This window comes from Sander lucioperca, chromosome 21 (assembly GCF_008315115.2).
Source record: "Sander lucioperca isolate FBNREF2018 chromosome 21, SLUC_FBN_1.2, whole genome shotgun sequence".
Taxonomy (NCBI): domain Eukaryota; kingdom Metazoa; phylum Chordata; class Actinopteri; order Perciformes; family Percidae; genus Sander; species Sander lucioperca.
Genome location: NC_050193.1, coordinates 26,034,999 through 26,049,866, shown reverse-complemented (window position 1 = coordinate 26,049,866; position 14,868 = coordinate 26,034,999). Strand labels below are relative to the sequence as shown.

Here is a 14,868-nt window from a genome sequence, read left to right as displayed (position 1 = left end):
ACACAGGATTGAAGGGACAGTAGCAGCTAACGAAATCCCTAATGTTCACAAAAATGCATTAAATTGAAATCGGACACCATAGTTAGCTTTATAAGACCTTGGGGTACATGTTATATAAGTGGCGTGACGAAATTCAAACTGTAAATATAGCTACTCTAGTTATGCCGGCAGCTGGCAGTCAGCCAGCTCCGCGGAGCCCCGAGCCCGAGAAACGGTGACTTTGACTGGGTATGGAGGTTCAGGCTGCCGCTTTCTCGTCAGACTGTGTGGAGCTCCTAGCTAAAGTCCGACACGTCTTAACCAAATTTGCAATTAGCCATCAATTTTCATATAACGGCCCATATTTGAGCTTTATATAGTTGATTTCTCGCTTAAAAAAGTCTCAGAAGTGAATTTAATAACGAAGTAGCCCGACAAACAATGTATAACTTTGCAGTGTCTGAAATATGAGACCTGCTGTCTCTTCTCCAATGTGTTTCTATGGGTTTGCTCAAACCAATCAGCGCGCAGCTCATCTAAATATTCATGAGCATACCATATTTGGAAGAAAAGCTCTTGTTCTAAATAGAGCCATATTCACAGGGTAGTTAAGGGCCTAATAAAATAGCATTCGGGCAATTTTCAGCCCAACCAATGTTACATACCCTATTAGGAGACCTTAAGGAACAGTGTAAAATACCCTATATAATCATTCTATCACCCCTTTAACCTATCGGTGAGCACGTACAAAATCTACCGATGGGGGCGATAGTGAGTACAACGATGAACGCTCACCGACCTCATTCAATAGAAGAAGAGAGACGGAAGTAATATCTCATGCGCATGGCGCTATTTGGGAAATTATCCATCTTCTGAATACATATACCCAACTTGTATCTCGTTTGACAATATTCTTTCCTGACCGCATTATAACAGAATACAGGTAAGTTGGTTTTGCAGCATGCGAGTTATAGTTTAGTGCTGTGAGATAACGTTAGCTAGCTAAACAACGTAACTGAAACGTCGCCTCCAAGTCATTCATTTCTTTACTGTTAGCTGGCTAGGATGCTAGTTTTTGGCTCGCTAATAACATTGCCAACACAAGAAAAAAGGCAGTTTATCGAAAACTTCTGCCTGGAGCTAAATTTTTGTCTGAGATTTTGCTGACAGAAAGCTTGATGAATATATTAATTTTTGGTGATGCGTAAATGCTAACGTTACATGCAAAGTTAGCATTGACTTTACTGGTAATTTAAGGTACTATTAGGTAAGCTAGTTAGCTAGCTAGTGGTAGTTATCACCGGCTTTTTGGAAATATAAGCAAAGCCTAATGCACATTGCAAGGCAAATTGTCATTACAAAGGAGACATGAAAATGACTATTAACGTTACTGGTGTACATGACACTCACACACTTAACGTTACACATAACTAATTCAAACTAATTACATGTTAAAACAATTCTAGTTGTATCCAGTTGTATGCTTTCTCCACATTAGATAAAGATAGTATGCCTATGTAATCCCCATTTATGTTTCAGCTAAAATGTTGTAGCATTGTCTTTTTGCATTGGATCTCGTTCATATATTGGCTTTACCAATAAGCAAAAAGCACTAATATTCATTAACGCATGACCCCTCTGTCAGTTCTCTACAAGATGGAGGCTGATCTGTATGACGAGTTTGGAAACTACATCGGTCCAGAGCTTGACTCTGACGACGATGAAGATGATCTGGATGCAGGGGACAGAGATGTTGACGAGGTATGCTTCAAAATCAGTGTTAACAGTTATGACTAGGTAGTACTTTAGTTTGTTTATACAATATGTGCTCACGTGTCATGTTAATAACTCTCTCCTTGTGCAGGGTGATGAAGATGATGATGATGAGCCTGCTGATGCTGATGAGGATGTTCCGGGTATGGAGGTGGTCCTGCATGAGGACAAGAAGTACTATCCTACGGCAGAGGAGGTTTATGGGCCCGAAGTGGAAACTATTGTCCAAGAGGAAGACACACAACCTCTCACAGGTTAGACACAAAGAACAGTGTACTCTGTTTACAGATTTACAATAAAGTGCATAGTATTTGGTTACTTAATCCACATACTTTCACATATTTATAATGGTATGTGATAGATGCTAATAATTCATATGCTGTTAAGATAAACACACAAACGCTAGTGTTTTCTCTCCACTCCAGAGCCTATCATCAAGCCTGTGAAGAACAAGCAGTTCACCCTGATGGAGCAGGAGTTACCTGCCACTGTTTATGATATGGAGTAAGTCATCTTTATGATTATACACAGGATGTCCTGTTTTTCTTTGCCTGAAAAGTCTGTAGATTAGGGGTGCATGATATATGGACTCAATATTGTTATTACGATATCAATATTATATCGAAAGTGTCGCGATAAGTATGCAATATTTTGTTAAAATTGTGGAGAGCTGCGTCCCGTCCGTTGGCTGTGTGGCTCAGTTGTGTTTGATTAAGAGCCCGCTTGAAACACTATAATGATCATGTTTCATGTTGGTACACGTCAGCGCACGGTTCCTATATGTGACAAACCCTATGGAGCGTACCACGTGTGTGCATATTTAGACAGAGTGACAGTGTAAGTAAAGAAATGGATAGAGACAACTAAACTGAGCCAATCAGAAAAGCGAAAGAAAAGTTGCCCTGTTCTCTTTATTTATATATTTTACACTGTACAACCAGTAAAACATGTCCTGTTCTGTAGACATGGTCCTTATTTATTTATTCATGTTGGACCAGTCCAATATGACTGTCAGTTGAAATAAACCTTGTGTTGTAAGAAAACTTGTTTTATTTGTTATGAATCTATTTTGATGCGTTTTCCCATAACTTTTGTAATTTTACATATGTTTTAAAATATTGAAATTAATATCTATATCGCAATATTCATAATCAATATCACATTTTGTCAATGTCGTGCAACCCTGCTGTAGATGCAAATGTTCATCCAGATCCTAACTGGTGCAACAGCACTCTTCTCGATCTAGTGTATTTCCCATTACATATCTTTCATTTACAAATGTTTGCTGTTCCCTCCTCTCTCTTGGCAGATTCCTTGCAGATCTAATGGACGGTCCTGAGCTAATCCGTAACATCACCCTGTGTGGTCACCTTCACCACGGCAAGGTTAGAGTCTGCCTTACAGCTGCTTCTGGCTCAGTTTTTCATTTAGCTGTGTGTTTCTACTAAGGCCTCTTCTGTGGCATTTTGCCAGAGAGGACATGTGTTCCTTAGATTAAAAAAAATGTAGGAGGATAGGATTGTTGTGGAGCATATGCCAATAATGTGGCTGCACTTTAGACTCATCTGTGACTCATGGGGATCTAATGAATTTGTTTTTTCTGTTCAGACCTGTTTTGTGGACTGCCTGATTGAGCAGACACACCCAGAAATCAGGAAGAGAGATGATGTGGATGTGAGTGTCGACTGTAATAATAAAAGCATCTTTGCAGTTTATTACATTTAAATTATGTATATGACAGCAGAAACTAACATGACTTTGGACTTTTTCAGCTCCGTTACACAGACATCCTCTTTACAGAACAGGAGGTGAGTTGTTTGTTTGAACTGTGGCATAATGATAACACTTCTTGAAATACATTTGATTACCACATATTAGAATGGCTAGTAATTGTAAATGTTGTAATATGATTGACAAAAGAATGCAGTTTAATCAAACAACTTGACTTAGTCTTCTAAAGCAGCTACGTTGCAGGACCTTGTTGCCAGAAATTATGATTTTAAGAAAATAAGCTTTAACGATGGACTTATGGTACCCTTCCTGATTTGATTTGTCTTGTTCTTTTTCCAAAGAGAGGAGTTGGTATCAAGAGCACCCCTGTCACAATGGTCCTACCAGACTCCAGGGGCAAATCCTACCTTTTCAACATCATGGATACACCAGGTATTGTGTGCGGCTGGATGTTTTGTTTCCTTTAAGTATGTTTTGGTGTGTCATAGCAGAAAGTTATGTTAAACCTTGTGTCTCCCTCGAAGGCCACGTAAACTTCTCTGACGAGGTCACATCTAGCATCCGGATCTCAGACGGTGTTGTCCTCTTCATAGACGCAGCAGAAGGAGTGAGTCACTTATTTTTCCTTTTTTGATCTTCTCCCAATCCTGCACTCGCTCTGCACATTTGTCATGTTATTCAACCTTCCACATAACTTACACTTTTGTGTATCTCTGTCCAGGTGATGCTGAACACTGAGCGCCTGATCAAACATGCAGTTCAGGAGCGTATGGCCATCACCATCTGCATCAACAAGGTGGACCGGCTCATTGTGGAGCTCAAATTGCCTCCCACAGATGCTTATTATAAACTTCGTCACATTGTGGATGAGGTCAATGGTTTGCTCAGGTAATACTTGAAACCCTTTAATGTCCACAGTGTCTGGAGAGCATATATGGCTTTATGTGATGTAGTGCTACATATTGGTGGGGGAAAAAGTGACATTTCATGGTTGGTCATTTATCTTCCTTTTCAGCACATACTCAACAGACGAGAACTTGGTGGTGTCTCCTCTCCTTGGAAATGTGTGCTTTGCCAGCTCTCAGTACAGTATCTGTTTCACTCTGGGGTCCTTTGCAAAGATCTACTCAGACACCCATGGTATGACTCTTCAGCACATGCTCTCATAAACTGGAACCTCCACATCCTTTTCTTATCTCATGCCTAATGAAGTTAGGAAGATATTACCTAACTCCTCTCTTTGTGTTTGCAGGTGACATCAACTATAATGAGTTTGCCCAGAGGCTTTGGGGAGACATTTATTTCAACCCCAAAACGTGAGTAACTAATTTGGATTTGAACTGAATGATAAGCCATCCTCCTTTTAATAACAGGTCCTTATGGTATCGGTCATTTTTCTTTTCTTCTGTTCAGTCGCAAGTTCACAAAGAAAGCTCCCAGCAGTAACTCTCAGCGCAGCTTTGTGGAATTTGTTCTGGAGCCCCTCTACAAGATCCTCTCACAGGTTGGACACGTCGATCATACATTTGTGTAACAAGGCAATACGGCTAGCTCAATACTTTCACGCCCCATTGGGCTCTGGCTGAGTTGCAGACCTCAGTGTGTAATCCTCACCCAAATCCTCTTTGTGTCTAGGTGGTTGGGGATTGTGACACATCTCTCCCCAGAGTTCTGGATGAGTTGGGGATCCACCTGACTAAAGAGGAACTGAAGCTGAACATCAGACCCTTACTGAGGCTGGTCTGTAACCGCTTCTTTGGAGAGTTTACTGGTATGGGTTTATTTGTTTTTATCTATCCTTTTCATTTTTTTGTGTTAGTATTATTTTTTTTATTTTTTTTAGCATTTTGTTATTGTATATGGACAACTATGTTTTTCGTAACAACTGTATGAATAAAGTAATAACAATACTGCAGAGGCATTGTATCTATCTTGCTGCTTTACTTAATGTGTTTGCTCATAATTGTATTTTTTTATCTGAAGATAAATGGTCATGCTTTGGTAAACATGTTAAATCAAAAAGTCAAGCATACATTTCTTCCCTACAGGCTTTGTGGACATGTGTGTACACCACATCCCCTCACCACAGGAGGGTGCTCGGAACAAGATAGAGCACACGTACACTGGAGGTATGGACTCAGACCTTGGGGAGGCCATGGTAGAGTGCGACCCTGATGTGAGTATAATGGAAGCAGAGTAGGAGTCTCCTTTTTATTGGCTGGTGAGAAGCAGATATGCCAGATAGCTGCAGTCTGTTTCTAGTCATAGCCAGTGGTGTAATTCCAGCTGCTCTTACAGCTTAAGCCAACAGGCCGTTTTAATTGGCTTGAAATGAACAGGCTGTTAAATAAGCCAATTTAGGACAATGCTGGACATTGATCACAGTTTTCCAAGTTCCATTAAAAGTCTTACTGCCTTTTGCCTAAGCCCTCTTATATTTCTTTAGGAAGAAATGTTCCAGTGGTAAAACTTTCCTTTCTTTCTTATTATTTCCCTTTTTCCTGCTCACCTCATGCCTCTCGCCCTCAGGGTCCTTTGATGTGCCACACCACTAAGATGTACAGCACAGAGGATGGGGTTCAGTTCCATGCCTTTGGCAGGGTGCTGAGCGGCACCATTCAGGCAGGTCAGCCTGTCAAGGTTTTAGGAGAGAACTACACCCTTGAAGACGAGGAGGACTCCCAGGTCTGCACTTTGGGCCGTCTCTGGATTTCAGTTGCCAGGTACGCTGCAGGGGTTTGGCCTGTTTAAAGAGTCAGAAATCAATGATTGTTTGTATTAAATCTTAACTGCGCCATCCACCTTTTTAGATACCAAATTGAAGTGAACCGAGTGCCAGCAGGCAACTGGGTTCTCATCGAAGGTTGTGACCAGCCAATCGTCAAGACCGCCACAATCACAGAGCCCAGAGGGAATGAAGAGGTGAGACTTAAGAGAGAAACACCACCAAAAAATACCTTGTGAGAATGGCATGGTTGACATTTTTTACTTTCTGTGACAGGCTCAGATTTTCAGGCCACTGAAGTTCAACATAGCATCGGTTATAAAGATTGCAGTTGAGCCTGTCAACCCATCAGAGCTACCGAAAATGTTGGATGGACTAAGGAAGGTCAACAAAAGCTATCCGTCTCTCACCACAAAGGTAAGTCTAGCCATCTTATAGCCTCCTAAAATGGTTTTCTGAAGAACAAAATACAAATATGGACCCCGAAGGAAGTATAGTAAATTATAATTTACTATACTAAGACGTGTGTGTCTTTGACTTTCAGGTGGAGGAGTCTGGAGAGCATGTTATCTTAGGGACAGGAGAGCTCTACCTGGACTGTGTCATGCACGACCTGCGCAAGATGTACTCTGAGATCGACATTAAAGTAATTGTTCTCACTGCTTATAAAAAACTTGACACAGTACTGCACAGGAGTGGGGCCTTTGGGTTCTTTGTGTAATTATGCTCATCTTTGTCCACAGGTTGCTGACCCTGTTGTGACTTTCTGTGAAACGGTTGTGGAAACATCATCACTCAAGTGCTTCGCTGAAACGCCTAACAAAAAGTCTGTATCAAACTTAATAATTTCAGATCTTATTCACACATACAATGACATGAATGCAACTACAAGAAAGCTTACTTTGCTATATTATTAATATACCTCAAAACTCATAGCTTAATGTATTTTTTGAAGTTTCTAATTTTCTGCATGAACTGTTGAAGACTGAAGACTGTTGGATGTTGTATTTCTTATTGGGGAGTTCAATTTGTGCAGTGTTTAAAGTCACTGTCAGAGTTAGCCCTTCCCTTTGGCCGAGTGTCTACCCAACCCAGAGTGACTGATTGACAGCCGTGTGATGTGATTGACAGGAATAAGATCACCATGATTGCTGAGCCCTTAGAGAAGGGGCTGGCTGAGGACATAGAGAACGAAGTGGTGCAGATCACATGGAACAGGTAAGACGTAGAAGATGTCACCATCACACTCACACATATTAGGTAATCTCTTAATTAATTAAAATTATATAATGTGCCTGTCATGTTGGACGTATCTGTAGATTTTCCCCATTTCAGTCTGATATGGCAGCAGCCTTATTAATTTCTCCATATATCAGAGCCATTCTGATGATCATTCATTTTCATTATTCCCTCTGTTAGCAGGGATAAAGTAGCCACCATGTAAGAATAATGATTGATTCTTTAATTAAATGCTGTTATTGAACAAGGTAGAGTGATATAGAAATGCCCAGAGCTGAAATAGTCATTTAAAAAGAGCAGTTATTGGATTTGTGGGTAATAGTTCTAAATCCAAAGTTGTGTTGCCCAATTTTCTACAAGTCATCATGCATAGAGCAAGATGTGCATACCAGCAATTTCATTTTAAAGTTGGACATGGAAATGACAACCTTGTGTTGCTGTTTGAGAACTTTAAGTACTTTAAATCAGTCTGGTTTGTCTTTTTCATTTTTGAAAGTTTTGAAAAATGTCTGAACTGCAGAACATGACAGTCGTTGTGAGAAAGTGGATTTCTGCTTCACCATGTCAGATTGAATGGTGCCTTAGAAACTGTGTATAAGAAATGCAAAAAATAAGAACAATGTTCATTACAGATATATATCTATTAGAAAATTGTGAAATAGATTATTAGAATGTTGAAGCAAGGTAAAGGACAGCCTTCTGTACAAAGTGTTTGCTCATTAAAAATCCTCATCAGATTATTGATCAGATCACTCCCAGTAATTGGATCATGCACTAAAAGCGTAAGCGTGTGTGTGGCTCATCTGTTAGGCCATCTGGACCTAGCGGTGCCAGTGTGGAGTAGCAATGCCAAAGAAGTGACATACTTTACACACCATCAAGCCGAACCTTCGCTCTACTCCTCCTCTTCCATTAACCCCTCTGCCCCCCGATCAACCAATCTCCTTAATGTTCCTGCTGACACAATGTGCAGACCTCCTTTCAACCAGTGGCTGTTCTGTTTCCTCATTGCAGGAAGAAGCTGGGAGAGTTTTTCCAGACAAAGTACGACTGGGATCTGCTGGCTGCCAGGTCCATCTGGGCCTTCGGACCAGACACCACGGGACCAAACATCCTTGTAGACGACACACTGCCCTCCGAGGTAAGTTTTGTACCAACCAGGCAGGTGTATCACAGCTGAAATAGGGCTCTTTATCTGGAGACTAAAGCTTGATCTATGGTCCTGCGGAGGCTCCACGCAGAGCTTTTGCCTTAGCCTACGTAAGTGGCCTGAAGTTTATACATGTGCGTTGGTGTGTGCCTCGATCTCTGTAAGAGAAAAGCAGGGCCGGCATGTATGTGTATGTGTGCGTGGGGAGTGTGTGGTAGAGCGAATGAGAGAGTGACGGTGATTAGCTTCGGAGCGAGTGCCGACTCTAGAGGCAGAAACAAAGTGTCTCCCCTGTGCTTTCTGACCATGGTGGGAAATCTGTAGTTGTTTATGAAGAAGGAGAACCAGGAAATGAGCAACGCCATCAAGCCACAGCCAGGCGTCCTCGCGACCTGTAGTTACATTTTTTGAGAGATGCACGTCAGGCATGTACCTACGTACGTAGCCATGGCGTAGATTTTACGCAGAAGTTTAAATCACCCTTAAGTGTCCTTTTTGAATATTGGTTAATTTGGTTAAGTAAACGATATACATTAACTGCTGTATAGTGCTTGCTCCAACTGTTTAGAGCCACATAGAGCTGTGACTAGCAATTCTTTTCATTTTTGAAAGGTTTTTACTTATTTACAACTTCCCAAAGTCCAAAGTGACATCACCAAATTACCTGTTTTATTAGGCCAACAGTTCAAACCCCCCAAATATTCAATTTACAACAGAAGAAGCACCAAATCCTCACACATGAGATGCTGGATCCAGCAAATGTCTGGCAGTTTTGATTAATAAATACCTTAAACAAGTAATTGAAATTGTTGCTGATTAGTACCAGACTAGGCCATTGTTGCGCTGTCAAACCATGTGCACGTCAATCATACAACATTTGAGTATGAAATGCCAAAAAAGAGAAAAAAAAATCCATTCCTAAGTGATGAGTCAGTACTTTTAAAGCATGGGCTTAAAATAACTGCATGTATTTGCAATTTATTTATTTACACTATAAATATATTTACATCTGTTAACTGGGATAAAGATTACGTGTCAGGTTTTGCTTTATAGAGAATAACTGTTTTTGTACCTAACTCTTGTTGTGATGTCCAGGTGGACAAGGCGCTGCTCGGCTCAGTCAAAGACAGCATAGTTCAGGGCTTCCAGTGGGGCACCAGGGAGGGGCCACTGTGTGATGAGCGTAAGTTCTCTCTGCTTTCCTTTTTAACCCTGAAACACATTGTCTTTAAACCTTTGTCTCTTCATCAGAAATGTCTAGCGTTGTGAGCATTGTGCAAAGGGCAAATGTATTTTTCCTCATCAGTGTTATGTTACAATAACTCAGTCTTTCTGCTGCCCTCAGCCATCAGGAATGTCAAGTTTAAGATCCTTGACGCAGTCATTGCTCAGGAGCCTCTCCACAGAGGAGGGGGCCAGGTCATCCCTACAGCCAGGAGAGTGGTGTACTCGGCTTTCCTCATGGTGAGATCATCCCTCCCTAAGCCTATTCTTCCCCTCGCCTGCCATTCACTCCTCCAGACTTCATTTTCATCTTCACTTTCTTTAATGTTCCATTACAGTGATTACGGTTTGGATTTTGCTGACGTGCGTTCTTTTTAATTGTAGTGCGAAAACATTCCTCTTTCACAATTTTGGTGTCTTTCCTCATCTGCTTTGGCTTGTTCCCTGCTTTTATCATAAATCCATAGGTCAGCTGTACATGTGCTGGCCATACAATTTCTCCGGGCTTTGTCCTCCTCTAATGCATGGTCTCCCTTGTGTCGCAGGCCACTCCAAGGTTGATGGAGCCTTATTACTTTGTGGAGGTTCAGGCTCCAGCTGATTGTGTATCTGCCGTCTACACAGTGCTGGCTCGTAGAAGGTTGGTATACTCTACTCCTCGTAACATCTAGTGTCAACCCAGGCAGAAATGTAATGCATTGACAATATCTCCTGATATTGAAACACATTTTTAAAAAAAAAGTGGTCCTGTGTTTGTCATCTAGGGGTCATGTCACGCAGGATGCACCTATTCCAGGGTCTCCTCTCTACACCATTAAGGCTTTCATCCCGGCCATCGACTCTTTTGGCTTTGAGACAGATCTTCGCACTCATACACAGGGACAGGCCTTTGCTCTGTCTGTGTTCCACCACTGGCAGGTAAACATATTTGCCAAAAATGTTATTGTCAGGGCACCTACAGGTAAAACATGTTGCATCACTGCCCCACGCCTGCATCATTTCTATGGGGAACATTGTAACAGGATTTTTTTCTGCTTATGCCTAAACAAACCAATCCGAATTGTTCATTTATGAATAGCATTGTCAACATTACACATTTTTCAGATTTAAAACTGCTCCATTCAGATGACAAATCTGATTTTTAAATTTGGTATCCCGCTGTCACACGTACACAAACTCACATGCACAAACACAGTCACACATTTACTTGCTTACTTTACATACACCAACTCTCTCATACACAAACCTGTGGCTGCTTGTGCTGCAGAGTGACCAACCTTGTGCCCATGTCTGCCACTCTGGCTAAATTGTCTTTGATGTGGAGTGTTGAGTCATTAAGTTTTAAGTATAATGTAGCTGTCTCTGCCTGCCATGTCTGACAAGTGTTTGTGTCTGCACTCTGGAGAGCTGTGTCAGGGAAAAATGAACTCCACTTAGGGAGGATTAATACTTTACAGCAAAATCATTCATCTGGAAGAAAAAAAAGGTTTGTGTAATGTTTTATCCCCTTGAGGTGAAAATGCAAGTGTTAGACAAGAGACTAGAGATGAATTATTTATTTGCACGCTTGTCCCAACACTGGGAAAAGGATGTATTATAGATCCTTTGGGCACATCAAGAATAAATGAAAATGTTGTTGACATTTGTTGACTATGCAGAACCACAGATTGCTCAAGCATGTATTACCACGTTTTACAGTAATGTTGGTAGGGCTGAGCAGTATATTGAAATGTATGATTTATTGTCTGTAATTGTAAACTCAGCAAAAAAGAAACGCCGCTTTTTCAGGACACTGTATTTTAAAGATACTTTTGTAAAAATCAAAATAACTTTTAGAGATCTTCATTGTAAAGGGTTTAAACAATGTTTTCCACGCTTGTTCAACGAACCATAAACAATTAATGAACATGCACCTGTTGAACGGTCGAAAAGACAGTAACCGCTTAAGGGCGGTAGGCAATTAAGGTCACAGTTAAAAGAAAATTAGGAAAGTAAAGAGACCTTTCTACTGACTCTGAAAAACACCAAAAGAAAGACGCCCAGGGTCCCTGCTAATCTGCGTGAGTGTGCCTTAGGCATGGTGCAAGGAGGCATGAGGATAGCAGATGTGGACAGGGCAATACATTGCTATGTCCCTACTGTGAAAGCTACAGGGAGACAGGAAGCACAGCTGATTGTCCTTACAGTGGCAGACCACGTATAACAACACCTGCATAGGATCGGTACATCTGAATATCACACCTGCGGGACAGGTAGAGGATGGCAAAAACAACCGCAACAACTGGCCAGTCTGGTGCAGTACATGGGGAGGAGATGCACTGCAGTACTTAATGCAGCTGGTGGCCACACCAGATACTGAGGTCTACTTTTGATTTTGACACCCCCCCTCCCCCCTTTGCTCAGGGACACATTATTCCATTTTTGTTAGTCACATGTCTGTGAAAATTATTCAGTTTGTCTTAGTTGTTAAATGTTTTAATGTTCATGCAAATATTTGCATATGTTAAGTTAGCTTAAAATATAAAAGCAGTTGAAAGTGACAGGGTGTTTCTTTTTTTGCTGAGTATAGTTGCATCATGGGAATTTTAGTGCAAATCATAACACACAATTTGTTTAGTAAACTATATATGAAGCAAAGCACTGAATAGTAAGTAAAGCAGTTACAAAATCAGATTCCCCCCCCCAGGATTATTCCTGAAATGTTTTGTTAAAGTCAGCTGGAATAGCCCGTTCTGTTTTGACTTCCTGTCATCGTGCGGTCCAGCGTGATGATTTATTTCAATGTCACCTAGTCCTCAGTCAGTCGTGAACAGAAAATACCTTTCCCCCCACAAGACACCCCTGTGGTCCAATACCAATCACCTCTTGAAATGACAGCTGCAGAGTTTGTACCTGATACAGTCAACACTCTGAATCTTCTCCTCTGCTCTGGGCTTCAACAGACATTATTCCTGTTGGTACATATTAAATAAATTTGCCTAAGAAAATAAGGAAAACATGGGAGTCCCTGAACTGTGTTGTTTGCTCATTGAACTCAAGAGGTGTGTGCCTCCCTCATTAGTTTGATTATGTACTGCGAGTATTGGCATGCAAGCAGCTCAGTGTTGAGTTACTGTTGTTAGCAGCTCTCTTCCATATGTTGATTGGGCTTCAGCCACTCTGTTGAAGATTGTTTTCCTTTTTCCTCCCGCTTAATCTTTCCCCGAGGCTGGGAACGTCTTATTTAGTCCAGTCCACCCGATGTTTTCCAGATTCAGCATTCCTTCTCTTCCTTTTCTTTGCATTTACGGTGAATGTATCATATACTGTATTCATGACCATGAGATCACGTTGTGAAGGATATACTATGAGCTCCTTTTTAGATAATGGTTTTAGTGAATAATTTTTAAAGCCTGTGAACACTTCTTCTAACTCAATTTGCTAACACTGCATTGATGCAGCGTTGGTCACAAACTGAAGGAATGACAGCACTTGCACATTGCTTTTCCATCACGTTGATGGACGCACTCCTGACTCAGTAACAATGAGACAGACTTGCAACTGAATCAGTTATGTAGTGAAAGGTCGGAGCCACTATAGAAGTGTCCAGTCAGTTTGTTAAAGTTCTTAAAATTTGATGTGTGTTTCATGTTGTCGGACTGTTTCTCCCAACTGCTGTGGGCTTGGCTGGATTTCCTCTGTTGACCATTCGCTTCTTCTCTCTGGGTTAACTAGATTTCATATTTCCTTTCAGATCGTCCCTGGTGACCCTTTAGATAAGAGTATTGTGATCAGGCCTCTGGAGCCTCAGCCTGCCCCCCACCTGGCCAGAGAGTTCATGATCAAGACCCGAAGGCGCAAGGTGGGCCTTTTGTCTACCTGTTCATCACTTCACAGTTGTTGGGGAAGTTCTTTTTCTGCATGACTGATCTCCCATGTTTGTTGTTCTGCAGGGTCTGAGCGAGGATGTGAGCATCAGCAAGTTCTTCGACGATCCTATGTTGTTGGAGCTGGCCAAACAGGACGTGGTACTTAACTACCCCCTGTGAGACTGCAAGCCTTAACTGCAACACCCAAACCTCTAGTGAATCAACAGCAAATCCTACTTTGTTTATAGATATTTGGGCAATAATTAACTACAATTACCAAATCCATAAAAGGTTTTCCTAGTTTCAGATTACACAGTGGTCATTCTTGATCTCCAAAGACTTTATTTTATTTGATTAGCTTTTCTCCCATTTCCTACGGTTCCCCAACCAACAGTTTAAAAAGATCTGTAACAAAAGTAGGTCACCTGGATCAATCCTTGGATTGATGGAAACCAGGAAAATCCACAGCCTTTGCTGTCACAGAAGAGTTGTTGCTCTCCTATTTTGGAAAGCAGCTGTCAAAACATTGCAGAAGTTTGTCTCGTTTTTGTTGTATTTTTATTTTTTAAATGTACAAATTGTTTTTGTAGAATAAGATGACGTGGAAGCCTTTTTTAAAAAAGAAAATGGGATGTCATTGATCTGGCGTATGTCTGAATAAAAGAAGTCAAAGAAAGACGTTTCAGTGTTCTGTACTTTAAGACCATGCAAGAAACAACATCCTCACAATGATGCTATCTCTAAGGGCTTGTGTAGTTGAGATATAGAAGGAGTTGGGAAGCTTTAGTGTAGTGAGAATAGTGCTAAGTTGGAGCTTTGCCGATGGTTTGAGTGATTGGTGTGTCTGTTTGAGACGCTGTGTGGGCGGTGACTGATGGACAGGCTGTTGGAAATTGGCAGAGAGCAACCAAAGGTTAGCCGAATAAAAGAAAAAGGGAATGATGCAGCATGTCACTGATGTCACTAAAGCAACAAGACTTAGTATTGACATCCGAGTTAGCCGAGAAATAAAAGTTTGCTCTTTTGAGAGAGACCCAGGGGGTACTTCTCGCAGTTGCTAGGGGTTACGTTGAAATATTGTGCAGTAGTTTAGCTAAGACCATATCCACATATCTGTGTTTCAGAGGAAAAATAATCACAAGTATATTTATTATCATAATTAATAAATTACAATTAAGACATGGGCTCGCTGCATAAAC

The 14,868-nt window shown here is 41.1% G+C and overlaps 1 protein-coding gene across 1 annotated transcript; it reads left to right on the top strand.

The window, feature by feature from the left end:
- The first annotated feature begins 739 nt into the window (after positions 1-739).
- eftud2 (elongation factor Tu GTP binding domain containing 2) lies at positions 740-14,345 on the top strand. Its single transcript, XM_031318889.2, has 28 exons — positions 740-922; positions 1,625-1,740; positions 1,844-2,006; positions 2,178-2,256; positions 3,062-3,137; positions 3,361-3,426; positions 3,525-3,560; positions 3,825-3,915; positions 4,008-4,090; positions 4,205-4,371; positions 4,499-4,623; positions 4,736-4,799; positions 4,897-4,987; positions 5,119-5,254; positions 5,532-5,659; positions 6,013-6,206; positions 6,294-6,405; positions 6,485-6,625; positions 6,753-6,854; positions 6,952-7,034; positions 7,340-7,426; positions 8,462-8,588; positions 9,693-9,780; positions 9,943-10,061; positions 10,367-10,461; positions 10,586-10,739; positions 13,555-13,662; positions 13,754-14,345. The coding sequence occupies exons 2-28, from the start codon at positions 1,636-1,638 to the stop codon at positions 13,847-13,849; spliced, it is 2,916 nt and encodes a 971-aa protein (XP_031174749.2). The 5' UTR covers positions 740-922; positions 1,625-1,635; the 3' UTR covers positions 13,850-14,345.
- Positions 14,346-14,868: the final 523 nt, after the last annotated feature.

Bases quoted from the DNA above. Each gene is read 5' to 3' on its own strand.
- eftud2 (XM_031318889.2), top strand. From the start codon at position 1,636: ATGGAGGCTGATCTGTATGACGAGTTTGGAAACTACATCGGTCCAGAG. The intron at 4,988-5,118 runs GTTGGACACGTC...CTTTGTGTCTAG, and splicing joins TCTACAAGATCCTCTCACAG to GTGGTTGGGGATTGTGACAC. The intron at 9,781-9,942 runs GTAAGTTCTCTC...TGCTGCCCTCAG, and splicing joins GGGGCCACTGTGTGATGAGC to CCATCAGGAATGTCAAGTTT.